Consider the following 27961-nt stretch of genomic DNA (forward strand, 5'->3'; position numbering starts at 1 on the left):
CATATGCTAAGTTGTCTAACTAAATGCCTGTTAAAAACATCTAAAATTAAACTGCTTATTATGAAGAGACATGTTTATAATTATAGGAAATTCTGAGGGAAGGCTTTAATATACTAGAGAACTACACTAGTTTAATTTAAAAATTGCTCTAGTTAAACCAACTTCATAATGTAGACATACCTGAAACCCTTTAAGCTTTGCTTAGATCACTTTAATTTAAATTAGTATGTTACCAACTTATGCTAAGATAATATAAGGCTGAGAGTACACACCGGTGTTCACATTTGTTGGAGGGAGAAAGTCTTTTGTTAACCTAGAATGGTCCATACTGGTGCTTAAATCAGTGCAACTTACATTGCTCAGGGGAGTGGTTTATCATACCCCTGAAGGACATAAGTTTTACCCTTATGTAGTGGGGTGGAGTGACCACCCACTGATCTGGATGTGGAGGAGCTCCTCTGGGAGGCCTAACCAGCTTCATTTGGTGGAGAACGTGAGCACGACCCAACCCCTGAAGAAAGGGGCTCAGGGCGTGCCTCAGTGGTTCAAAAAAAATGTCCCACAATGGATCCAGGCAAAGTTTTTAAGTTCCTGGCTCAGAGCCAGCACCGACAGCAGCAGCAGCTGGTGCAGCAGTTAGGCACCCAGCTCCGGCAGCTCCTCCAGCAGATAGCGACGCAACAGCAACAAGATCCCCAACGGCAGTGTGTCTAGCAGTTGACTGCCATCTGGTCTCAGCCTAATGGGCTGCAGTACGGACCTGCTGGAGAGCCAACCAGCCCCACCACTCCTGTCCACCTCACTGAGATGGGGCCTGAAGATGACCCCGAAGCCATCACCTTGATGGAAAACTTGCTGGCAGTTGACAACCCCATGGGTCTAGGAACCTGCACCCCAACGCCCACCCTACGGGCACTTGCTTCAGCATCAACGCTGCAGCCTAGCCTGAGGGCAGCACCGCATGCCAAACTCCCACCAGCAGAGGGCCCGGGTGGCGTGGCCCCATGTCCAAGTAGGCCCAAGCTACAGAGAAACCCCGAGACACCCCCCCCCCCATCTGGTATCACGGGAACATGGGTGCTACCCTCCACTTGAGGGCCCTGTGAACTTCCCCCATCCTGAACTTGGCCCAGGTTTTTTGGGCAGCTGCCTGGGATACTTACAATGTGACTGCCCCAATATGGGTTGCAACCTGGCCTGCCAAAACTCACGACCCTTGTACAGGTGGAGTCATGGCAAGTGGTAGCCCTCCTCAATTCAAGGTGTGGCCAGATCCTCATCTGGAGAGGAGATAATCCCAACCTCCATGGTACCAGAAGGAGAACTGCGTCTGCAATGCGTTCATGAGTGTGAAAGTGTACCCCCATGCTAGGATCCCCCTAACCATCCAAGGGATGACAGAGGATAATGGTAGGGGTGGACTATAAAAGCCCAGCCTGAGAGCTCAGTTTGGGCCCAGCTTCTAGAGGTCTGTCTGCTGCTCCCTGCCTGGGAGGCTGAGATTTGGCCTAGACCACCAGGTGTGCTTGATGGGGAGAATGGACCTGAACCCTCGAGCTGGCCTGCACCTGAGGACTTGCCTGGACCATCAGCGGTGCCTGACCTGAGGGATCGGCCCAAACATCTCTACAGGCCTGTACCTGAGGATTGGCTGGGACTGCTGGACCTGGAAGGGGTTGAACACTGGCCTGGACCACCCTCGAACCCCCAAGAGACTGGCCTGATGTCCAGGTGTCACGTTGCTGGATCTTGAGGGGAGCAGCCAGATCACTGATGCACCCATAGTGGGGTGTTGGCCCCAAAAAAAGGTATAAAAGGGAGCCATGTGGGGTATTGAATGGGAGCTTATTGTTTGCTGATCTTATGTATGCTATTTATATGAGTGTATAATGTCTGTGTGTAGGTAGTGTAAAAGCTATTTTATGTTTAGCTAAAAGCCATCTTGTATATCAAAAACCATTTCAGCTTTTCTCTCAAGCACATAAACCAAAGAAAACTTTCTGTCACCCCATGAGGAGAGGCCTACAGGATGGGCTATTGGTATGTTAATTGGGCTGGTTAAAACAAAAAATGTACTCCCTCGTACCTGTCCACCATCTTGTTAATAAGGCCTTGTTTTTCCAAATTTAATTAAAAATTTCTGTAATTAAATGCCCTAACGTCAAACTGTTTGGCTAAGGGTATAAAAATACTAAAATTAATTGTATTAGCAGCTTTACTTGGCCCGGCTTTGCTGAAACCACGTTTGGCTCACTTTGCTTTACTAATCAATAAAGCAAATCAGTTGTTAGCCGCCTAAACAAAAAAAAGCATATTTTTGCTTCAACAGTAGGAATCTGTAATCTGTGTGGAAGCTGAATATTTCTCTGAATGTGGTTAAGCATTGCTATGGACAGGCTGATTATCCAGGCCCTGTGGGACAATGGCACTTGATGGGCCGAGGACACACCCAAAGAATGGGGGCTGTCAACCCCGCCCCTGTGGGTCAGACTTAAGTATGGGACAGGGGAAGAAGTGGCCCAAGGCAGGGTCGTGGACCCCATGAGTGGGGGAGTTTAGGGGCCACAGCCCCCTCCACTGAGCAGGGACCGAGGTCCCAGCCTAAGGGCCCTGGGCTGGGGTTCGGAGAGAGGGAGGGCCTGGACGCCCTTCCCTGGTACTCAGAGTGTGGTCCCCGTGCCAGGTGGTCATATGACCATATTATATACCCCAACATAGCGTGCGAACAGAGAGCACTGTGGAAATGGAGCTGCGAACGGCACAGTTACAACTTGGGGGACTTGAACCCCCCGGGGGGGGACTTATAACACCACCCAAGCTCTGGGCCTAGACTATCGAACTGGGGGTTTGGTTTAGTCCCCACAGTAGTCAGGTGGAGTGGCTGTCCACTGAGTCGGAGGCAAAGGAGCCCCTTCATGAGGCCTAACTGGCTACACCTCATAAACAGTAATACAGACATAGCCAAAGTCATGGGTCCATTACTGATTTGTTGTAATAGCTTGGGCAAGTCACATGACCTCACCACGATTCAGTGTGAGCACTTTTACAAGGAAGCTTGCTTACCTACCTAAACAGGGATTTGTAGGTCTTAATGTTTATGAAGTGATTTGAGGCCATACCACAGAAGCACAAATTATTTATCTAGGTTCTATCTTCTCCCTTTAAGAAGCTAACAGCCAGTATTAATTTCTAAAAGTCAAGATTATAGAAGGAAAAAGTAATCGATCATGTTACATGGAAGTTGAATTTTTTGGAGGCAATTACGTGTCCTTTGGTTGTGGGATAAAGGCAGCCATTCTAGTATTCACACAGATCAATTTTCAGCAGTATTTACAGAACAATAGAGAAGTAATCTTTTGAAGAAGAATAACAATGATTCCACAGGCACTCCAACACTTAGTTGTATCATGATATTATATTCAAGGCTAATATTGTTCCAATTCTCACAGAACCCTGTTACTTATTTTAATGATCAAGCTATGAAATATACTAAATAAATACCAACAAGAAAAAACAAAGGCTGGGGAAAGAAAAGGGTGGGAACCAAAAACCCTAAGGCTATGTCTACACTGGCAGCTTCTTGCGCAAGATTTTCTTGCGCAAGGGTTCTTGTGCAAGTAGTCTTGCGCAAGGAAACATCCACACTGCCATGTGCGCACTGTGCTTTTGCGCAAGAGCGCCTATGGCAATGTGGACGCTCCCTTGCGCAAGAAAGCTCTGATAGCTATTTTAGCCATAGGGTTTTCTTGCGCAAGAAATCCTGGCCGAGCGTCCACACTGCCCTCTTGTGTAAGAGCTCCTGCGCAAGAGGGCTTACACCTGATAAAGAGTGTAGCGCTTGCGTAAGAAGCCCTCTCTTACCATGCCATACTGTAAATTTCCTTGCGCAAGAGCGGGTGGGCAGTGTGGATGCTCTGCAGATTCTTGCGCAAGAACGACTGTACTTGCGCAAGAAGCCACAAGTGTAGACATAGCCTAAGAGATATAGCAGTATCAGCTAAATGTGCCTTACAGCCACTGAATTGCAAGGATTTCTTCAAAGAAAGGACAGCTAATGTTACCGAACTCTACATTACATTAAATAGCTGGGCTCATTATTAGACAAAGAACAATTTATTTACAAGCTCTGAATTTTACTTTTTAACATTGAAGGCATTTTACAAGTTAACTGTACAACAAAAAAATACAAAGGAGAAAGTAATTCTAATCAGTTTTGTTTACATGTTAGTGTTTAGTAAGTATAGCTATTTAACAACGATGGGAAAATTCCATACAAAACCAAGTAAAAGTACTAAATTATAAAACACTTGGTATGAGGTGAAATGCTTCAAAGCATTTATCTCCTTCACAGAAACTAATCCTGCTTATAGATTCTCATCTATCCCTCAGAGGTTCTTAGGTCATCCTCTAAAACACTAATTGACCTTTACACAGAACTGCTTTACATTTTTATAAATATCTTTAAAAAAAAAAAAAGGCCTGATCCTGCAGTATGTACTCACCCAAATCTTCCAGTGATATCAGTATGAGTGTCCAAGGAGTGAGGTCTGTACGTTACTCATGAGAAACATTTTTAGCATTTATCAAATATTAACAAAAGAAAATCATGTGCCGTGACCCAGTCACATCAAAAATATTATTTATCTTGAAGAAAGGAGAAAACTGAGGAATTTTTTGCAACAAGTGCAAACATGCTATTCTTGTTCATACATAAAAGTTTTAGCTGTTAGAGATTAATAGTCAGTCATTTGTTTACTACACACTTATGTGTGTGATATATCCTTGCCTAAAGCAGGCCAGCCAGCTCTTTCTAGAAGAATAATCTCCTTGGCCAAAATCATAGAGCTCCACCATCATGAGTATTGCATAGCCTTCTATTTCTATTGAGAGTATTTAGGAATAGTATGTATTAATTATTGCTTTGAGAGAATAGTTTTCCCTTATACATATATAGAAAATTTCTTCTATTAACGATATTTAAACATACACCAGAGATAGCAATTTCAATTGAAATTTGTCCAACTAGTGAACAGCTGAAAAGCACAAATTATTTTACGAGCTCTTTTTAACAGAAAGCAGTAACACATTTTCTTTAGTGGTACAGTGCCTGTACACAATAATGCCTGCCACTTCCCCAGCAGATTATTCTCTTTGACCTTCCTCTGCTATTACGAACTAGTTGTATCATTTTTCCGTTAGCCTGAAGAAGCATTTTATTTTCCTCAAGCCTGATACTGTGCTCTGGGTTGCAATTATATTCATAAAAAGTATTTTGTTAACACCACATGAAGGTGTGACACTCACTCATGTTAACTGCCATTACACAAGTCCAAAGGAGGACATATTTCTATTTCTTGTCTACATTTATTGGGGGATTGGTGCTGCAGTGATCAATCCCACAGGCATCAATTTAGCAGGTCTAGTGAAGATCCGCTAAATCGACTGCCAACTACTCTCTCCTTCTATAAGAACTTGTACAATGGCTGTCAGCCATTAGTGGCTGATTCCCTCAGTATAAGGGAAGTCAACAGGAGAGTTTCTCCCATTAACCCCCCACAGTGGAGTCTCTGCAGTAACTTGCTCTAAGGTACTGCAGCTGGAGTTGCATAAATTAGGTTGACTTTGCTCCATAATGAAGACTACCGTATGTTTCCATCAAGTTATGTGCATGGGATCAATGCTGCCTAAATATGATGACCAAAAAAGGGAAGGAGAAAAAAATATACAAGAACTTGTACAGTGGCTGTCAGACATTAGTGGCTTATTCTAGATGGATATTTTTATTTCTGTATTTAGTCCAAATGTATGCTTTTTTAACTATTCCATTCTGATGTAGGTCTTCTACCTGCTGCTTGCATTTCTCTTGCAGCTGTACCATACAATAAGATAGGTTTTCTGAATTTCCATTTCTCACTCTTCATATTCACTCTTACTACAACAATAAAACTTAAAAACAAAAAAAGGTAGGCATGTTTTACCAAAAACATTAACATTTTGGTCCCTCTTACTCAAGAGCTTGTTTTATAGCTGATAGATGATATAATTAGAAGTGTTGTCTAGGTTTTAACATTGGAATCAATATGTGAAAACAAAGCTAGATAGATGGTGAAGCAGTAGTGCACTACTACAACACCGTTCACATGACTAGTCTTTGAAGTACTCAGTCTCAGATAGCGAAATCTGTGTCCATACACCCAACATACCCAAAATGGCTCAATTATCATGCCTGAGAAATAAATAAGAGAAGAGCAAACAAAGAGAGGCTCAATGAACTATTGCCCTTCAATGGGAGTTGAATGCTTAACTCCTCCCTTTTGTATCTTTGAAATTCTGCTCCATAATCTTTAAAGAGTTGTGTTGCCTTTAATAAGAACTATACAGCAAACATCCTGCCAGGAGCACATGGAGCTTTTAAGTGCCACATACTGCTCACAGGGCAGAGGCAGAGCGGAGGCGGCTTTGCGCGCACCCCCAGACCCTAATTGGGGAATGCAGGAAGTCTCCTCCCACGCCAGAGTCATGGGCACCTCGGGGAAACCATGGGGGGGAGGGGCAAAGGCACTTCCTCACCCCCAGACCAATCAGAGTCTGAGGGAGGGGAACCCAGAAGTATCCTGGCCCCGCCCCTTCCTGTGCAACCCGGGGCTGCTTCAAAAATTTCTGAAGTGGACCCCCCAAAAAATTATTGCCCACCCCTGTTCTAGTCATTGTATAGAAAGAACATCAGCATGAATCTACTAAATAAGGTTTTCTTTGTTACCATAGTTTGAAGGATTTGAAGGATTTTCTAATACTCTTGTTCTTCATTTTCATTTTCAACAGTGACTATCACAGCAGAACCATCACTATTCAGGGCTACTTTGCCAGCAATAAGCTTGTTTAACTTCTCAAAGGTACCACAAAGTTGATTCACTTTGGGAATCAAAAAGATTTTTGCCAGAGGTATGCAAACTTTGTTTCCATCTACAAATGGCTCCGTGCTTCTATCAGCAGCACATTTTTCAGTTTCTGCTAGAGAAAGATTCGTTGAACATCTCATGCAACATTTAAATGGCTGGAATTTGAGTTTCGTCTCATTATGCTTCTTACGCTCAGACTTGAAATTGCCTAGTAGTCTTCTTTTAATGATTTCTGCTCCAAAAATAACTTCATTGACCACTGCATTCTGCAGGTACTTTTCATCTTTAAGACTTGGGTACACTGCCTTGAAAACCTTTAAAACCCAAAATATTAGGAAAGGAATTATCTCTTGGTGGTTTTTTTTATTCCCTCTGTGTTCAGTGAAATAGGACTACATACATTCCTCATAAATAAACAAAATTACATCAAAGATACCCAACTCATTCATCAATCTCTCTTCCAAACAGTATAACCTGCAAGACCCCAACTTTTTGGCCAGCCACTCAAGTAAAAAAAAAAAGGGTAATATTACTTTAGTTAGGGTGAATTTACAAGGACACAAGATGGTTATTTCTCTCATATATATTTTCTAATTTCATACTATTCTTCAAAATACTTATTTCCTCTTAAAAATGCTTATACCTGTAAATATCAATTCCATTAACCAACCAAACCATTAACCAACCAAACAACAATAAACTAGAGAATACAATGGAAAAAGTGTGTTGATAATGAAATATTTTAACCCTAACAATTATATTTTAAGTTAAAATAACCATTTTTGTATAAATTGATTTTCCACTTAAAATAAACTGCTCTATATCATAAAAAAGTAACACAAGACCATTAAGTTTAAACAGCAGAAAAGCTGCCCTGCTACCACAGAAAAGTTGCCCTGCTCTCCTCCCCCAGCTTTAGAAGCTTTTGATATCTAGACCACTGTTAATTTCTAGAATTAAAATGTTGCTTACAAAACCCTTTAAAATATTAACTTAGTTTTCCAAGAAAGCCTTGTTTAAGACAGCAAAATTTGCTTTTCCATATCTTAGGCTATGTCTAGACTACATCCCTCTTTTGAAAAAGGATGTAAATTAGACGTATCAAAATTGCAAATGAAGCTGGGATTTGAATTTCCCACGCTTCATTTGCATAATTGCATCGTTTTATCCAAAAACGCTATTTCGAAAGTGAAACCGCAGTCTAGATGCGGTTCTAAAAGAAACGCCTTTCGAAAGATCATGTACTCCTCAAAAAATGAGGTTTACAGGATCTTTCAAAAAAAGGCTTTTTTTTTTTTTCCAAAAGAACCACATTTGGACCACGGTTTCACTTTCGAAATAGTTTTTCAAGAAACACTGATGCGATTATGCAAATGAAGCACGGGAAATTCAAATCCTGGCTTCATTTGCAATTTTGATATGTCTAATTTACATTCCTCTTTCAAAAGAGGGATGCAGTCTAGACATAGGCACAATGTTTGGTATTTTTGGAAACACAGCAACAAGTTCATTTTCTTCAAAGCGCTCTTGAACATGAGCTGGTCTACACTGGGAACATACCTCAGCACAGGTATGTGTCTCACTCAGGGCTGTGAACCCCTCCTATCTGTGTAGGCAGTATTTATACCAGTGATGGGCAACCTGCAGTCCATGGGCCACACACAGCCCATTAGGGTAAGCAGCTGGCAGGCCCTGAGACAGTTTGTTTACAGTTTCTCGAGCATCTGCAGCCATCACTTCCTGCAGCTTCCAGTGACTGCGATTCACTGTTCCCAGCCAACGTGAACTGCAGGAAGCAGTGGGCCACCAGGACGTGCTGGCAACTGCTTCCTGCAGCTTTCATTAGCTGGGAATGGTGAACCACAGTCACTGGGAGCTGCAGGGGAAAATGGATACTCAACATAAATAGTCTTCTGCCTGCCAGCTGCTTACTCTGATGGGCTCTGTGTGGCCCAAGGACTGCAGGTTGCCCACCACTGATCCATACTGAAGCACTGTACTTATGTCATTGTCACATGTTAGTGCAGACATACCCTATGCTATTAAATGCATGTATCAATAACAGGATATGGTATATACATAACCCTTATGATTCTGTCTCACAAAATTGTCCCTTTCCTATTGATCCCTATATAAAGCAAACTAAGTAGATATGAAGAGCGGAGAGCAGGAGATACTTACAGTTTTGTAAGCATGTTTTGTGTGTTTCTCAGAACTAACAGTTTCACCATTCTTTGGATGGTTTCTCATAAACACACCTATTTGGGTACAAAATCCAACATCCTCAGTTCCAGGTGGCGGGATACCTAGTCCAGTAAATTCCACTGTGTAATCATAGTGAGTAGCTGCATGTATTGCCCTAAGAAAAATAATGTAATCTTATTACATTGAATGATTATCTTTTATTGATAAAGAAATATGAGTCCTCGGCAAAAAATAAGACCACAATCCTGCTAATTCTTATGCACTTGCTTAACTTCAAAAATATTTATTTCAGTGGGACTACTTGTGTGCTTGAAATTAAGCACAAACATTTGAAAGATCACAGCCTTATTCTATAATACAATGAAAAAAAATTACATTGTTACCTCTGCATTTTTAAACAAACCAAAGTTTCTTTAATATTTTGCAAACACCAGATGGAAAACGTACATATCGTTATTATGCCTACTCAGTCTCTCACTATCAGTAAAGCAGACAGAATAAAAACAGAACATCTTAAGAAAAACAGCTTTTTTTACTTTGTCAGGCTTTCATAATTTAATCATGCCATTATTTTTAAAAAGAGGAAGTTACTCACCTTGTGCAGTAACAACAGTTCTTTGAGGCGTGCCCCCCCTTGGATCCTCCACTGTAGGTGTCGGGCTCATCCTGGTGCCACAGGTTGGAGATTCATCAGCCGTAGTTCAGCCAGACTGCGCATGCGCGGGAGGGGTCGCATACCTTTCGCACCGTTTCTGAGTGTGCACGTGGTCCGGCTCCCGCCAGTTCCTCCTACTTAAATCATATCCGAAAGACAAAAAGAAGAGACTCCGAAGTGGGGAGGAGAGCGGGTTGTGGAGCACCCATGGGGGGACACACCTCGAAGAACCATCATTACTGCAAAAGGAGAGTAACTACTTCTTCTTCTTTAGGTAGTGTTCCCGTGGGCAGGGCTGGACGGAGGCATGGGCGAGCCGAGCAGCTGCTCAGGGCGCCAACCCACTGGGGTCCCTGATGGCAGCTATAAGGGGTAGCAGCTGTAAGGGACGCTGTGCATCAGGAGCCGCGCGCTCAGCTCCCGCAGCGCCAGACAGCAGCGTCCTTGCCCCCACGGCTGCAGGGTCCTGCACAGCCCGGCACGTGCGTCTGCAGCGCTGGCCAGCACATGCGCCGTGCGCCCTGGGGGCGGGCCTCAGGCTGCGCACCAGCGGCCGTGACCGGCCCGTGCATGCGCCGAGCATCTCGGGGCAGGCCTCGGGCTTCGCGCCAGCGGCCGTGGCTGGCGCGCGCATGCGTCATGCACCCCATGGGCGGGCTCATGCGCCCTGTGGGGGGCGGGCCTGCACCCCACTGGCGGGCCTGCGCATGCACCCTGTGCCCAGGGGCAGCGCCGCACACCCAGGCCCAGGGCGCCAAAAGGGCTCGGGCTGGCCCTGCCTGTGGGTGCTGCACTGTAGGTGACTACAGAGCAGTAGCCTGGTCTACGGAAGTGGAAATCGGAATTATGATCTATCTGCCCTAGAAAGTACTGCAAAGGCAACTGCTGAGTCATGCACGAGAGCATCAATGGCATAATGTCTTGCGAATGTAATGTCTGAGGACCAAGCTGCCGTGTGATGGATATCTTGTAAGGGGACTCCTCTGAGGAAGGCTGTCAACATCGCCATCGCTCTGGTGGAGTGAGCTTTCATTGTGTTTGGAAGGGGCCTGTTAAGCAATGAGTAGCAGCTCTGAGATGCAGTTCACAGTTAGCTTGGAAGTGCATTGTGCCATCAAAGGTTGGCCCTTAGATCATTCCTAACCGTCAGGGTAGTCAAACACTGGAATAAATTGCCCAGGGAGGTTGTGGAATCTCCATCTCTAGAGATATTTAAGAGTAGGTTAGATAAATGTCTATCAGGGATGGTCCAGACAGTATTTGGTCCTGCCATGAGGGCAGGGGTCTGGACTCGATGACCTCTTGAGGTCCCTTCCAGTCCTAGTATTCTATGATTCAGCCGTACAGAGTAGTAAGCATTGCAATTGCCGAAAGGGACATGTTCTCTGTTCTCTCCAGATAGAAGGCCAGAGCTCTACGTATGTCCAAGGTATGTAGCTGGGCTTCATGGTTGGAAGAGTGCAGCTTGGGATAAAATTTTGGGAGGATTATGGGTTCACTGACGTGGAACTCCGAGTTCACTTTCGGTAAGAAGTTTGGGTGGGGGCGCAGCATGACCCCAGGTAAACAGGGTGTATGGTGGTGTGGTCGAAAGAGCAGCCAACTCATCTACCCAGCGTGTGTATGTAATCGCTAGTAAGAAGACGAGCTTCAGCGTGAGCATTGCCAGATCACAGGTGACGAAAGGCTCAAATGAGGGATACATCAGAGTGTCCAGAACTAGCTCTAGATCCCATAAAACCAGTGGAATTCTGCATAGGAGGTATAGATTGGAAAGACCTTTTAGGAATCATTTGGTCATGGGATAGGCAAATATTGAGTAACTTTTACCAGTTGTCTAAAGGCAGATATCGCTGTGAGATGAACTCTGATGGATGGTAATGCCAAGCCCGAGTGTTGGAGGATGCGATGAATAGAGAATGAGTCTAGGTTATTAGCAGCACACCAGGTATAGAAATGACACCATTTATGCACGTAAGTTGTTCATGTGGAATCCCACCTACTGTGCATTAGCATGTGCTTTACCTCCTGAGAACAGACAATTTCCATCCGTTGGAACCAGCTAGGAGCCACACTGTGAGGTGTAGTCAGTCAATTTGTAGGTTCATCATGGTCAGCCCTCGCTGTGTCAGAAAGTCGGGTTGTTCTGGCAGATGGCATGGAGGGCATAAAGACATTTGGAAGAGAACTGGAAGCCATGTCTGTCTGGGCCAAAACGGGGCTATGCGTATAACTGTGGCTCCGTCTACTGATATCTTCTCCAGTACTTTTGGGAGAAGTGGAATTGGAGGAAAATCATAAAGTAGGTGGCGGCTCCAGTCCAGTAGGAATGCATCCCCGAGGGACTTCAGTCCAACACCCACTCTGGAGCAGTACTCGGGACACTTCGCATTCTGATGTGTTGCGAATAGGTCTATAGTGGGGTACCCCGATCGTTGGAAGTGATGCTGCGTTATGTCATGGTTGAGTTCCCACTCATACTAAAGAAATAAATGTCTGCTGAGGGTGTCAGCAATGGTATTATCTTTGCCCTGGAGGTACGTAGCGACAATGGTGACATCGTGGTGAATGCACTGGTTCCATAATTGCGTCACCTCTGCACAAAGATCTGGACCGGGCTCTTCCTTGCTGGCTGATATAATAGACCATGGTCATGTTGTCGGTAGGGACTTGAATAGCGTGACCGTGAATGGTGGATAGAAATCACTTGCAGGCATTGAATACTGCCCTCAGGTCAAGGAAATTGATATGTTGGAGAGATTCTTGTGTGGTCCATTGTCCTTGAACATGACATCCCGCACGGTGATCTCCCCAACCCAAGAGAGACGCATCTGTAGTAATCTGTATCATGGGTTGTGGACGATGGAATGGAATGGAATGCTGTAAGCATGTTGGTAGAAGAAGCCCTCCATGCCAGGGAGTCCTGTACTACTGTAGGTACTGACACTGATCTGTGAACATTGAGGTTTCCTGGACGATAGATGGAAGCTACCCAGTGTTGGAGGCATCTGAGATCATAGAATCAGAGCTTGAAGCACTGGCTTGCGCACAGGGTGTGCCGGGTATGCCTGGACACACCCTAATGTGGGGCGGACTGGCAGACTGGCTGGCTGGAGGCTGCTGGAGGAGGAGGGGTGTGACAGGGCAAGCCCTGCCCTCCGCCCCCGCAAGAAGATGTAGGCAGCCGTGGCGTCGGAAGCTGCGCATGCTCCGGCGACCCCGGACACTTGAAAAAGTCGGGACTGTACACCATGAAACTGGTGGAGGATGTGGGAGAGCTTTGGGTGTGTGTGTTCCCTCCCCACCACCCATGTGCCTCCTGCGGCTGGCCACCCCCTCCTGTGCACACCCCCGCAAATCCCTCTTCCTGCCTGTGGGGCCCCCCCGCCTTCAACCCCTACTACTGTCTGCCATCTCCAGTGCAGCTCTAGTGACAGTAGAGGAGCCGCTCATGGGGGGGGGGCGGGACGGGGGGACCGGGCTCCCTGCCTCACCAGCACCACTCGCCCGCCTGCACCCCAGCGGCCAATCGTGCTGGGGCCCCGGAGTCTTGCCACTGGCCGGGTCGCGCTGGAAGGAGTGCCTGGCTGGGCAGGGCTGCAGTGGCCGCTCCTTGTGCACTGGGCTCGGCCCCAAGCTGGGCTGCTGGTGGCCCAGCTCCGGAGCTGCCCACGTGGTGGGGGCCTGCTGCTCTGAGCCCATCCAGGGGGGAAAAAAACGGGCGGAAGGCGGGAGGGGAGGGGCTGGCCGGCAGGAGCAGTGTAGCTAGCCTGGGGAGATGGGGAGGAGGGGCAGTGTGGCTGGCTGGCAGAGATGGGGGGAAGGTGTCAGAGGCAGTGGGGCTGGCCAGAGGAGATTGGCAGGAAGCAGGAGTGGCTGGGAGGGTGGCGGGAGCAGTAAGCAAATCATCCGGCGGGGAGAGGGACTGACCCTGGCACATGCTGATCCTGGGACACTGTCAGTCCCGAGCATGGTCCTGACGAAGTGTGAGTGAATCTGGCTGAGGCTCCACAACATGCTCAGGGGATGGGACAGGGCTTCTCCTCCACCCCACGGCATCAGACTCAACCAGGAATCAACAATTTGGCCCCCCACAGCTTGTTCTGGGGAGCTACATTTCCCGGGAAGGTGGGATGTTGAACCTGGAGGATAAATGTGGCTTCCGGTGCCTCTGTGTGTGGATCCTGCTCAGAGCGTTAGGGCTCTGTGGTTACTACGGTCTCGTGTCTCTTGGAGATCTTCCGCCTGGCCCTCAGCCAGCAACTGGAGCAGCTCCACAGACTCCAGCCCCGCAAACTGGAAGGCAGAAGGTTGGGGAGGGGAAAGGGAAAAATAGGAAGGAAGGGACTTGTGCTGAGGGGAGGGGGACTGGGCAGGAGAAGAAAGGGGAAGGCACCAAGGGACAGGGTGCAGGAGAGAGAAATGCCAGCAGACCAAGTGCAGACAATGAGGAAAAGGGAAGGAGAAGAGGTGTCAGTGGGAGGGGGGACAGGGTGATGTTGGGAGAGGAGAGGGTAAGGGCATTGGGGGCTAGAGGAGGGAGGGGAAGGTGCTGGGAGAAGGCTTGAAAGAAGGGGTAGGTATGAGGAAGGTAGGGATGGAGCAAGTCGTGTGAGGGCACAGGGGCATGAGGGGAATGGGGGCAAAGGGTGGTGAGGGGGTGGACATTAGGAAAAAAGGAGGCAGGGGCAGTGAGGGAATAGGGAGGCACCAGGAAAGTGCAGGTGCCAGGGGATTCTGTTGGTAAAGCAGAAGGGCAGACACCTGCAGGGGAGGGACCAGCAGCAGAGGAGAGAGGCAGGGCAGGTGTGTAGAGAGGATGAGGAGGGGTAGTTTACATGATCAGAGTGGGGCTACTGGAGGAGTGGGCACTGGGGGGAGAGAAGGGCTGGTGGAGGGGGGCAGGTCTCAGGAAGGCTGAAGGCAGTGAGAAGGGCAGGAGTCAGGACAGCAGAGGAGGAGGATGGGGGCTAATTTGGCTATGACAAATCAGGAAAGAGATCTTGGAGTTATCGTGGCTAGTTCTCTGAAAATGTCCACAGTGTGCAGCAGCGGTCAAAAAGGCAAATAGGATGTTAAGAATCATTAAGAAAGGGATAGAAAATAAGACAAAGAATATCTTACTGCCCCTGTATAAAAGAAAGAGTTACTCACCTTGTGCAGTAACGGTTGTTCTTCGAGATGTGTCCCCGTGGGTGCTCCACTCTGGGTGCTGGTGTGTCCTCGCGCCGGCGACCGGAGACTTTTTCTAGCTGTTTCTGCCGCGGCACGCAGGCGCCGTAGCGCCCTCTAGTGTCGTTGGGACTGAAGGGGCGCCTGCACGCGGCTCCTCCGTTCCTTCTCTACCCACCAGAGTATCAGGCTCCAAGCAGGGGAAGGAGGGAGGGTAGTGGAGCACCCACGGGGACACATCTCGAAGAACAACCGTTACTGCACAAGGTGAGTAACTCTTTCTTCTCCTTCGAGTGGTCCCCGTGGGTGCTCCACTCTGGGTGACTACACAGCAGTTGTCGGCTCGCAGAGGTGGGTTTGGAGCCATGTGGTAGTAACTGTGAATAGCACTGCTTGTCCAACCGCCATAGAAGATGCTATCGAGGTGGAAAGAGCATAGTGTTGCGCAAACGAGTGGTCAGATGACCAGATAGCAGCGTTGCAAATGTCCTGCAATGGAATGTTAGGAAGAAAAGCCATCGTGGAAGCTACCGCTCTAGTGGAGTGAGCTGTGATAGGTCCAGGTAAGTCTTTGTTATATAGGGTATAAGAGGTTTTAATGCAGGATGTAATCCATTTAGAGATTCTCTGAGATGAGACTGCTTGTCCCTTAGATCTTTCAGCATAGGAGATGAAAAGTCTAGGCAAGGCTTGCCAGGGTCTCGTGCGATGTATGTAAAACGCCAATGCTCGTCGGACGTCGAGAGTGTGCCACACGGTCTATATCGGCTCCGTGTGTGGTTTCGGAAAGAAGGCAGGTAAGTGTATGGGTTCATTCACATGGAAGGGGGAGGGTACTTTAGGTAGAAACTTAGGGTGGGGTCGGAGTATCACCCTGTCCTGTAAAAATACGGTGTATGGAGGGTCAGCCATTAAGGCTGCAAGCTCACTAACCCTCCTACTGGAGGTAATGGCGACGAGAAAAGCCACTTTCATGGACAAGTGAGACAAAGAGCAAGTCGCTATTGGTTCAAACGGGGGTTTTGTGAGGCTCTTAAGGACATGGTTCAGGTCCCAAATGGGGACTGGTGGCCAGACCGGAGGGAAGGTGTTCTGCAGGCCTTTGAAGAAAAGCTTGGTCAGTGGGTCAGCGAGAAAGGAAGTGCCTTGTTCAGAACGGTGAAAGGCCGCTATGGCCGCAGCATGGACCTTGATAGTACTGAGTGCTAGGCCGGAGTGTTTCAGAGAGAGTAAGTAGTCCAATAAGGTATGTACAGGAGCAAGGTGTGGTGGGCTTGCATGGGTTTGAGCATACCATTGGGAGAAACGCGTCCACTTGTATCGGTAGGTTTTCCTGGTGGAACGTCTCCTACTATTAATTAGCATGTGTCTCACTTGTTCTGAACAGGCAGTTTCGGCATCTTGAAGCCATGAAGGAGCCAAGCGTGGAGCTTCAGCTTGGGGATGTCCGGGTGAAGGGTTCGACTGTGGTTTTGTGAGAGGAGGTCGTGATGTGGAGGGAAGGCATACGGATCCATTACCATCATCTTGAGGAGGTAAGGGTACCATGTTCATTTGGGCCATGCAGGTGCCACTAGAATAACCCGTGCCTGGTTCGATCTGATCTTGTCCAGGACTCTGTGTAGGAGTGGGAGAGGGGGAAAGGCATACAGGAGGGAGGCATCCCATGTGATGGAAAAGGCATCTCCGAGGGAACTTCTCCCCAGGGCTCCCCTGGAGCAGTAGAGGTGGCACTTTCGATTGCTCTTTTTGGCGAAGAGGTCATCGGGAAGTATTCCGGGAAGATACACAGCGGAAGGGGTGACCCCGTGTGAGAGGCACCAGGTCCAGAATTTGGTGGCTTCCGAGCATAGGGAAGGGGAACGGGCGCCACCCTGCCGGTTGATGTAGTACATGCAGGTGGTATTGTCCGTCATAATGGTGATGGTCTTGTGGACTATATGCTGAATGAAGTATTGGCATGCATATCTGACTGCCCATAGTTCGAGGAGGTTGATGTGGAGTGTTTGCTCCAGAAATGACCATTTGCCTTGGGCTGTGATGCTTCCCAAATGGGCTCCCCATCCCATGAGTGAGGCGTCTGTTATAATTGTGAGAATGGAAGTTGGACGTTGAAAGGGAACGCCATGTAGCATATTTTGAGGAATTGTCCACCAGAGCAGGGAATTGATAATGCGTGGTGGGATAGCGACGTACTTGGAGATTTGGTCCCTGAAGGGTCTGTACACCGTAGCGAGCCAGGACTGAAGAGGTCTCATGTGGAGTCTGGCCAAACTGACGACATATGTCGTAGAGGCCATGTGTCCGAGGATTTTGAGGCAGTGGCGGACCGTGACAGTTGGTACCGCTTGTGTTGCTTGGATAAGGTCGCAGATTATCACAAACCTGTGTTCGGGAAGAGTGGCCCTTGCTGCGATTGTATCGAGGAGAGCACCTATGAACTCCAGTCTCTGTGTTGGGCATAGAGTGGATTTTGCATAATTTACGTGAAACCCGAGACTGAGTAAAAGGGCTACTGTGGTATCTATCATGACCTTCGTTTCGTCGAAAGACGCAGCTTTTATGAGGCAATCGTCCAAGTACGGGAATATTATGATGCCTTGGCGTCGCAGAAAGGCCATTACTACCAATAGGGTTTTGGAAAATACCCTGGGGGCTGTGGAGAGACCAAACGGGATCACCCTGTATTGGTAGTGTTGGGTACCCACTGTAAATCGGAGGAAGCGTCTGTGAGCAGGATGAATTGTAATATGGAAATATGCGTCCTGAAGGTCAAGAGCCGAAAGCCAATCGTGTTGGTCGAGTGCAGGAATGATAGTTGAGAGGGTAACCATCTTGAAACGGTAGTATACAATGTATTTGTTGAGGCGCCTGAGGTCTAAGATGGGGCGCCAACCTCCTGTCTTCTTCTGGGTTAGGAAGTATGTTGAGTAGAATCCCCGGCCTCGGAATTGTGTTGGTACGTGTTCTACTGCGCCCAGTTGAATGAGGTGTGAAACCTCTTGCAGGAGTACAGTTTCGTGAGAGGGGTCCTTGAAAAGGGATGGGGTGGGAGGGTGGTTTGGCAGGGTAGAGGTAAAGGGAATGACGTAGCCAGATTGGAATAAGTTGAAAACCCACTTGTCCGAGGTAATGAGGGACCATTGATGGAAAAACGCTCGGAGGCGGTGGTGGAACTGAAAGGTAGCAGTTGGGAGGGTCAGTGGACTGGCTTCCTGGCTCTCGACCAGGCCTTCAAACCTGCTGCTTGCCGGATGGGGGATGGGGTGTGGCATGTTGTTGTTGTCGTCGTTGTGGTCTACGACACTGGGATCTCTGTTTGCGGAAATCATATTTGGGTTGTTGGCGGAATGGTTCTCTCGGTCATTGGTAAGGCTGGTATCTGGTTCTCCTAAATGGAGGAGTATACATTCCTAGGGTCCTAAGGGTTGTACGGGAGTCCTTCATAGAATGCAACACCTCATCGGTCTTAGTTGCGAATAGGTTGGTCCGATCGAAGGGTAGATCTTCGACCTTTTGTTGGAGGTCCCTAGGTACGCCGGAGGCTTGTAGCCATGACATTCGGCGAAGCACTATCGCCGAGGCCGTGATTCGAGCCACGGTGTCTGCCACGTCCATAGCGGACTGCAAAGCTGTGCAGGAAATGGTGAGGCCTTCCTGCATAATACTAAGCAGGGTTGGCCGTTTATGCTCCGGGAGGTGTAGGAGGAGGTCCTGGAGCTTTGAGTAATTGGCATGATCATAGTCTGCCAGCATAGCAGTGTAATTGGACGCCCTAAGGAGCAATGTGGACGAAGAATAAACCTTTCGGCCCATAATGTCAACCTTTTTGTGGTCTCTGTCCTGTGGGGTTGTTCTTAGGTTACGTTGTTTACCCTTGTGACGTACAGAATCCACTATTAGGGAGTTAGGGGGTGGGTGGGTGAAAAGAAAGTCCATATCCTTTGGAGCGATGAAGTATTTGCGGTCTGCTCTCTTCTTTGTTGGAGTGACAGACGCTGGGGTCTGCCAAATATTGTCAGCCGGGTCCATAATGGCCTCATGCATAGGGATGGCAATTCTGGAAGCAGTTGGGGGTTGAAGCGTGCGAAGGAGTCGATATTGTTTGACCTGCACCTCTTGAAGATCTTTTTCCTGGGCTACAGCAACTCTTTTAAACAGCTCTTGGAACTTTTTCATATCGTCTCCCGACGGTGGGGCCTCGGTGATGACCGCTTCGTCTGGGGAAGAGGAGGAGTTGTATAGCGGAGATCCAGTCTCGCCCTCAGAGAGGGAGTCATGACCGCCTGAAGGAGCTGGAGAATTCAGCTCTGTGGCCGATGTGGTGGCAGGAGGTGAGGCGGGAGGTGGCCTAGAAGTGGTAGAAGAGGGTCGATGGTGAGTCCTCTTTGGATGTGAGTCCCACGGTTGCCATTGGGTGGCATATGGCGGGGGTGGGTAGGCATACTGGTGTGGATACCACGGATGCGGAGGGGGAGGGTATGCATATTGAACCGCAGGCATTTGCCAAGATGCAGGTCTGTGAGCCGGGCTAGAGTGTTGCGACGAGAACCTGCTTCTGGGTTCAGTGCCGATGTCACTAGCTGAACGAGAAGCAGCCGAAGAGCGGTGCAATCTCGCTGAGTGGATAGAGGAACCCGGGGACGGTGGTGCCGAAGAGGTATGGCTCTGCACTGGGGATCGGTACCGGCTCCGGCTTTGGGACGGTGCCGAGCGGTGTGGTCTCGGTGGTAACGGTCTCGTTATTGGAGATGATGTGGGTGCCGACGTGCATCCCGGCACCGAAGTGCTAGGAGGTGGATTATCAGTACGGGCCTTTTTCGGTGCCGAGCCCGGTGCCGTTTGGTGTTACTTCGGTGCCGAGCGCTCTCTAGACGGCGCCGTCGTTGCAGATGATGGCTTAGGTGCCGTAGCAGTCGGTGCCGCTGATTTTTGTTTCAGCTCGGAATGAGCCCTCTTGTGCGGTGCCTGTGTCTTAGATCGCGGCACACCAGAGGTTCCTGGCATATCCTCAGTGACTGAGGGTACCGAGGGTATAGTTGGAGCCGGAGAGAGTCCGGTTTTCGACCCCGCAGAAGAAGAGTGGGTAGGGGGTTGGTCTTTTTCCATACCCTTAGTCGGCTGAGGCGGTCTAGGGAAGGAAGGCGAGTCCTCTGAGGAGGGACGGAGCGACTTCTCATATAAGAGAGTCGTCAGTCTGTTGGCTCTGTCGTGGCGCGCCCTCGCTGTCAATTTAGAACAATTCGGGCACTTTTGCGTCTGGTGTGCCTCCCCAAGACACTTAATGCAAGTGGAATGTCTGTCGGACACCGGCATGGCATCCCGACATGTCTCGCAACGTTTGAAGCCCGGCGAGCCGGGCATGAAGGGTTGGGGAACAAGCGGCAAGCCGCAACGAGAGAAATTTTTTTTTTGTTTTAAAGAACTAGTGGGGGGGGGGGGGTTCGAAAACTTGGTTGATGAGGTAACTAGGGGGTAAAACGAAGAATTTAACTGTTTTCTTCCCACAGAAATAGGGCAAAGAGAGGGCTCCATCTGCTGCTGAGGACGGTAGAGTGGGAACTGAGGAGCCGCGCGCACGCAGGCGCCCCTTCAGTCCCAACGACACTAGAGGGCGCTACGGTGCCTGCGCGCCGCGGCAGAAACAGCTAGAAAAAGTCTCCGGTCGCCGGCGCGAGGACGCACCAGCACCCAGAGTAGAGCACCCACGGGGACCACTCAAAGGAGAACTATGTATGCCCACATCTTGAGTATTGTGTACAGATGTGGTCTCCTCACCTCAAAAAATATATTTTGGCCATGGAAAGGGTTCAGAGAAGGGCAACTAAAATGATTAGGGGTTTGGAACAGGCCCCATATGAAGAGAGGCTAAAGCGACTGGGACTTTTCAGTTTAGAAGAGGAGACTTATGGGGGATATGATAGAGATATATAAAATCATGAGTGGTGTGGAGAGGGTGAATAAAGAAAAGTTATTCATTAGTTCCCATAATATAAGAACTAGAGGACATCAAATGAAATTAATGGGTAGCAGGCTTAAAACTAATAAAAGAAAGTTCTTCTTCACACAGCGCATAGTCAACCTGTGGAACTCCTTGCCTGAAGAGGCTGTGAAGGCTAGGTCTATAACAGAGTTTAAAGAGAAGCTAGATAATTTCATGGAGGTTAGGATCATAAAAGGCTATTAGCCAAGGGATAGAAATGGTGTCCCTGGTCTCTGTTTGTCAGAGGCTGGAGATGGATGGCACAAGACAAATTGCTTGATCATTGTCTTTGGTCCACCCCCTTTGGGGCACCTGGTGCTGGCCACTGTCGGCAGACAGGCTACTGAGCTAGATGGATCTTTGATCCGACCCAGTATGGCCATTCTTATGTTCTTACGTTGGGGGCAGCAGGCATCAGGGGAGCTAATGGAGCAATGGGAGGAGACATGGCAGGAGAGGGAAAAGGTACAGGTTTATAAGATATATATATATTAATAATTTGGGTACCACAGTGGCACAGCCAAACAAGCCACATGAACTCAGTACTGGTGCACAACACAAAATTCATTCTGCTCATGGGAGGAAACTCTTAGAGTGAACACTTCCCCCAGCCTCTCCACCCCCAAGTTAATGTCACGCACATTGGGTTAATGCAACTGCAGGATAGTTGCATGAGGGAGGTTTGGTGGGGAACCGAACCTTGGGGCACTCCACTAGGAACTGACCGTCATTCTGACATCAGATCACCTTCCCATAAAAAGGGGAATAAGAACAACCCAGGAAACTACAGACCGGTCAGTTTAACGTCTGGCCCAGGGAAGATAATGGAGCAGGTAATTAAGGAAATCATATGCAAACACTTGGAAGGTAATAAAGTGATAGGGAATAGCCAGCATGGGTTTGTGAAGAACAAGTCATGCCAAACTAATCTGATAGCTTTCTTTGATAGGATAATGAGCCTTGTGGATAAGGGAGAAGCAGTGGATGTCACATACCTAGACTTTAGTAAGGCATTTGATACGGTCTCGCATGATATTCTTATTGATAAACTAGGCAAATATAACTTAGATAGGGCCACGATAAGGTGGGTGCATAATTGGCTGGATAACCGTAGTCAGAGAGTTGTTGTTAACGGTGCTAAATCCTGCTGGAAAGGGATAACAAGTGGAGTTCCGCAAGGGTCTGTTTTGGGACCCATACTGTTCAATATCTTCATCAATGATGTAGATATTGGGATAGAGAGTACGCTTATTAAGTTTGCAGATGATACCAAACTGGGTGGGGTTGCAACTTCTTTGGAGGATAAGGACATAATTCAAAATGACCTTAGCAAGTTAGAGAAATGGTCAGAGGTAAACAGGATGAGGTTTAATAAAGAGAAATGCAAAGTGCTCCACTTAGGAAGGAACAATCAGTTCCATACATACAAGATGGGAAGCGACTGTCTAGGAAGGAGCATGGCGGAAAGGGATCTAGGGGTCATAGTGGACCACAAGTTGAATATGAGTCAACAGTGTGATGCTGTTGCAAAAAAAGCAAATATGATTCTAGGTTGTATCAACAGGTGTGTTGTAAGCAAAACTCGTGAAGTCAGTCTGCCGCTCTACTCTGCACTAGTTAGGCCTCAGCTGGAGTACTGTGTCCAGTTCTGGGCGCCACATTTCAAGAAAGATGTGGAGAAATTGGAAAGGGTACAAAGAGCGACAAGAATGATTAAAGGTTTAGAGAACATGACCTATGAAGCCAGGCTTCATGAACTGGGCTTGTTTAGTTTGGAAAAAAGAAGATTAAGGGGGGACATGATAGCGGTTTTCAAATATCTAAGAGGGTGTCACAAGGAGGAAGGAGAAAATTTGTTCCTCTTGGTTTCTGAGGACAGGACAAGGAGTAATGGGCTTAAAGTGCAGCAGGGGAGGTTTAGATTGGACATTAGGAAAAAATTCCTAACTGCCAGGGTGGTGGTGGTGGAATCTCCCTCTCTGGAGATATTTAAGAACAGGTTAGATAGACATCTGTCAGGGATGGTGTAGACGGAGCTTGGTCCTGCCTTGAGGGCGGAGGGCTGGACTCTATGACCTCTTGAGGTCCCTTCCAGTCCTATTATTCTATGATTCTATGATCACTACCCACTGGGCCCGACTTTCCAGCAAGCCTTCTATCCATCTTACAGTCCATTTATCCAATCCACATTCCCTTAACTTGCTGGCAAGAATATTGTGGGAGACCTTATCAAAAGCCTTGCTAAAGTTAAGGTATATCACATCCACTGATTTCCTTATATCCACAGAGCCAGTTACCTCATCATAGAAGCTAATCAGATTGGTCAGGCACGACTTGCCCTTCATGAATCCATGCTGACTATTCTTGATCACCTTCCCCTATTCCAAGTGCTTCAAAATTGGTTCCTTGAGGATCTCCTCCATGATTTTTCCAGGGACTGAGGTAAGACTGACAGGCCTATAGTTTCCTGGGTCATCCTTCTTCCCTTTCTTAAAGATGGGCACTACATTTGCCTTTTTCCAATCATCCGGGATCTCTCCTGATCTCTATGACTTTTCAAACATAATGGCCAAAGGCTCCTCAATGACATTTGCCAACTCCCTCAATATCTTCGGATATATTAAGTCCAGACCCATGGATTTATTTACGTTTAGCTTTTTTAAATAGTTCCTAACCTGTTCTTTCCCCACCAAGGGCTGTCCACCTTTGTCCCATATTGCATCACTTGGCTCATTAGTCTGGGAGCTGACCTTGTCTGTGAAGATAGAGGCAAGGAAAGCATCAAGTACTTCAGCTTTCCCCACATCATGTGTCACTGGGTTACCACCCTCATCAAGTAGGGGCCCCACACCCTCTCTGATCACCTTCTTCTTGCTAACATGCCTGTAAAAACCTCTCATTATCCTTCACAGCTCTTGCGAGTTGTAATTCCAATTGCACTTTCACCTTCCTGTTCACTCCCCTGCATTCTCGAGCTATACGTTTATACCCCTCTCTAGTCATCTGTCCAAGTTTCCACTTTTTATAAGCTCCCTTTTTGTGCTTAAGTTGACCAAGGATTTCCCCAGTAAGCCAATCCCGTCTCCTACCATATTTGCTTCTCTTGCTACGCATTGGAATGGTTTCTTTCTGTGCCTTCAATAAGGCTTCCTTAAAATACTGCCAACTCTCCTGGGCTCCGTTCCCCTTCATGTTAGCATCCCAGTGGATTCTGCCCATCAGGCCTCTGAGGGAATCAAAGTCTGCTATTTTGAAGTTCAAGGTGTGTATTTTACTACTCTTTCTTCCTTTGGTCAGGATCCTGAAATCTACCATCTCATGATCACTGCTTCCCAGGTTGTCACCCCCCTCTACTTCCCCTATTAGTTCCTCCTTATTTGTGAGCAGCAGGTCAAGTTGTGCATATCCCCTGGTTGGATCCTCCAGCACTTGTACCAAGAAGTTATCCCCAACATTCTTCAAAAACTTCCTGGATTGTCTGTGTACTGCCGTATTGGTCTCCCAACAGATGTCAGGGTGATTAAAGTCCCCCCATAAGAACCAAGGCCTGCAATCTGGAAACTTCTCTGTTGTCCAAAGAAAGCTGAAAAAGTGTTTTACTACGTAAGTCGTGGCTGCCATATGTCCCACGAGCAAGCAAGCAGGTAAGTATGGGGACTTTGGGACTGTAAGAGTGTGAACGAGGTTCTATATTGTGTGAAATCTGGCTAGCGGAAAGTAAGCCCTGACCGTTGTAGAATCTAACCGTGCCCCAATGAATTCAAGGGACTTTGGGGGCATGAAGAGTTTCTTCTTGGAGGGAGACACTATCTGTCCCCCTCACTAGCTAGAGAGCAAAACTGCTCAGGGACAAGAGAGAGAGAAACTCCACAAATTCCTTTGTCTCAGTCTGAAATTCTTACCTGCATTCCTATTGGCTGACTCCACCTGGCTTAGGTAGCGTGGACTATCCTGCAACTCCCAATTATATCTGAAGAGCATTAGCTATCCTCTGTATTAACTCTTGAAACTAATGATAGTTATCTGGAGGAAAGGAGGATGCTGATGACATACTCGTGTTTGCAGATGATGAGAAATCTCTTCAGACATTAGTATTGGATTGGTCAGCATGTCATCTAGCTCTAATTCTGAGCACCTATTCAATGAAGGATGAGATGATGAAACAGGGGAATCCTCTTGCATTGAATTAGATGGTTCCAAAGGCGAATATTGAGGATATGAGCTCCCACACAGCCAACCTGGTTGATCCAGCTGTTGCAGTGGTACCCAACGAGTTGAGTACCAGTGATTCCTTGGATGAAGTAAGGGAAGGTATTGCCTTGATGCCATTGGAACCCCTTTGATGGTCATGTCTTTGGAATGGAAGCAGCGGACCATGCATAACATCCTGATCCTCAGAGGAACCAGAATCCTGACCAAATGGCAATGCTGAAGGAGCCACCAGAACAGAATGTATTGTAGGAACATGGACAGAAGGGGGTGGGTCCAAGATGATGGATGGAACGCTTTATGGACACCACATGCTTGCCACAGAGAATAACTCATGACAGACGTTTTGGAACAATTTTTATAGTGGGGGCACTCAGAGCCATTCAACCAAACTGTAAACCCTGTATATAATGCAGAGCTCTTCAAGCCAGAAAGTGCACCCCCACTGGGCATCGTTAGTTCCAGCACCTTTGTCTTATGAGACAAGAGCACATCGGAGACTCCCCAGAATCTATGATACACAGTCTTCGGACGAAATGGGGGCCAGAAAGAGGATCAGTCTCTGGTCCAACAAGTCACGGGATACTTGTGGAGCTGGTGCAGAATGGGTCTGCTGGTCCAGAAATGGGACTGGCAGATCCAGTGAGCAATGTATCTTCTTTGTTGCACTTGTGGGTCTTGGAATGCAGTGCCTCTCTGATAAGGAACTCCTGGATGGTATGGTCTCTTTTTGACCCAGAGGAAGACTTTCTCCCATGCCTAGGCACGTTTCCATGACCTGATGTAGAGTTCACAGCACTGGTCCCAGCAGAGCTGGACTCAAGATGCATGGTAGAAAGTACAATCTCAGAAAGTTCAGGCCAGTGTATGGTTGTGGAAGAAATACAAAGGCAGCAACGCAGGGTGGGGGAGACAGCTCCACAGGAGCCAGAATGCACAGAGAGACAGCTGTGTCCTGCTCCTCTCACTGCTGCCTCTGCTCCCTGTGCACACCAGCTGCCGCCCACTAGTCCCCCTTACACTGTTGATTCTGATACAGGTGCCTGCATGTAACTGTGCACGTTAACTTTTGTGCAAAGGTATTTTAAGTTGTCCAAGGTAACAGAAGTCCAATTCAAACGGTTACATAAAGTTGTTTATGAAAGTTAGCAAAAGGAAAAGACAGATCAACTGATTCAAACTGGATTGGTTAGGTTAAAATACTTGTGATAAGGTCTGCAGTAACATTGGCTGTTGTTTTAGGGTCCCAGTGGAGAGGTAAATCACCCTATAGGGGAGTTCTGATTGGGCTGGGACTCCTACACTGTGCCAGGCTCAGCTGCTAGTCCTGGCTGGGCTGGGACAAATGTGACTTCCTCTTCCCCTGCAAAGGAGGGACTGATGTCAGGTCAGACTCACCCACAGAAACCTCCCCCAGCTGCAGGAAACTCTGCATATGCACCCTGCTTCCTGCTCTTATCGCTCCTCAACCACACGGGGAGGGGCCACTGTACTATGGAAGATGATCCCCCATCCATCCAACCCCTATGCATCCAGACCCGCCAATCTCTCTCCCAATAAGTCTCTCTCCCCTGCACTGAAACCTCCATCCAACCAAGCGCCATCTCCTGCATCCAGACCCCTTCCTGGAGACCCCATAACTCAAACCCCTATCTTGACAAGCCCTCTCTCCCTCACCTGGACCCCACACTGAGCCCCAATCACCTGCACCAGGACCCCCATCCCACTATGCCCCACTCCCCCAAAGCCTCTCTTGAGCTTCCCATACTCAGACCCCCACTGCTGAGTCCTAACAACTTTGCCCTGGACTCCCCTTCAGAGTCCCATTCCTCCTGCACCTGGAAATTCCTGACAAGCCCCTATTCGTCCATATCCTCCTCCCCACTTAAACCCTCCCACCAGACCACTCATACCCAATTGTGCCACAGAAAACCTCATCATGCCACATCTGGATCCCTCTACACTAAAACCCTCCACATTTGAATCCTTCTAGGCTGAGCCTGCATGCCCTACACCTGGATCGAAGATCAGGGTGGGCATGCATGTGAGATACTGTCCTTCTCACTAGCTAGCTTGATGAACCTTGTTTTGAAGGGTAGAGTTCCAGGATATTTCTGGGCTGGGCCAGGCCCATGTACAGGCAGTCCCCGGGTTACACGGATCCGACTTACATCGGATCCCTACTTACAAACGGGGTGAGGCAACCCCACACTAGCTGCTTCCCCCCAGCAGACCAGGGAGACGCAAAGCTAGCGCCCCTCCCAGCAGACCAGGGAGACTCGGAGCGGCTTTTCTCAGCAGACACCTCAGCTTGAGAATAAAGGACTGAGGGAAGTGAGGTGTGGGAGAATAAAACTGAGCTCTGGAGAAATGTTTGGCTAGAGTTTCCCCTACAATATGTACCAGTTCCGACTTGCATACAAATTCAACTTAAGAACAAACCGACAGTCCCTATCTTGTACGTAACCCGGGGACTACCTGTATATCTGGTGCTGCTTCACTGCCAAATCCTTGTCTGGAAGGATGGGGGAAGGAGACAGCAGGGGCTACAGCATGGTCTCCCACCTTCTTGCAGCCAGTAGCCTGAGCTCTCCACTGGCATTCTGGAGCCTCCCTATTTATTTACTGACAAATAGAATATGCAGCATTTTGCAGAATTTTAAAATATTGTGCTCAGAATTTTTAATAGTTTGGCACAACATTCTCTCAGGACTAGTATATGAGGCTCCTGGTAATGTCACAGGTTGAATTAATGAGATGAAAGGTTCTAGAAATGAGAGGAAATAGTTATAGATTAAAATCAATGAAAAGTATTTTCATTGATTAACGGGATGAGAT

At 47.9% G+C, this 27961-nt stretch overlaps 1 protein-coding gene across 2 annotated transcripts in view; it reads right to left on the bottom strand.

Moving 5' to 3' along the window:
* Positions 1-5753: 5753 nt before the first annotated feature.
* HENMT1 (HEN methyltransferase 1) overlaps positions 5754-27961 on the bottom strand; it is a 31510-nt gene continuing 9302 nt past the window's right edge. For both annotated transcript variants that reach the window (XM_075936651.2, XM_075936650.2), the window contains exons 6-7: positions 9081-9258; positions 5754-7213 (exon numbers count right to left, since the gene is read on the bottom strand). In XM_075936651.2, the coding sequence (XP_075792766.1) occupies positions 6788-7213; positions 9081-9258 (604 nt within the window). In that variant the 3' untranslated portion in view covers positions 5754-6787. The remainder of the gene's footprint in view (positions 7214-9080; positions 9259-27961) is intronic.

Source organism: Pelodiscus sinensis, chromosome 9, assembly GCF_052426305.1.
Source record: "Pelodiscus sinensis isolate ZL-2025 chromosome 9, ASM5242630v1, whole genome shotgun sequence".
NCBI lineage: Eukaryota > Metazoa > Chordata > Testudines > Trionychidae > Pelodiscus > Pelodiscus sinensis.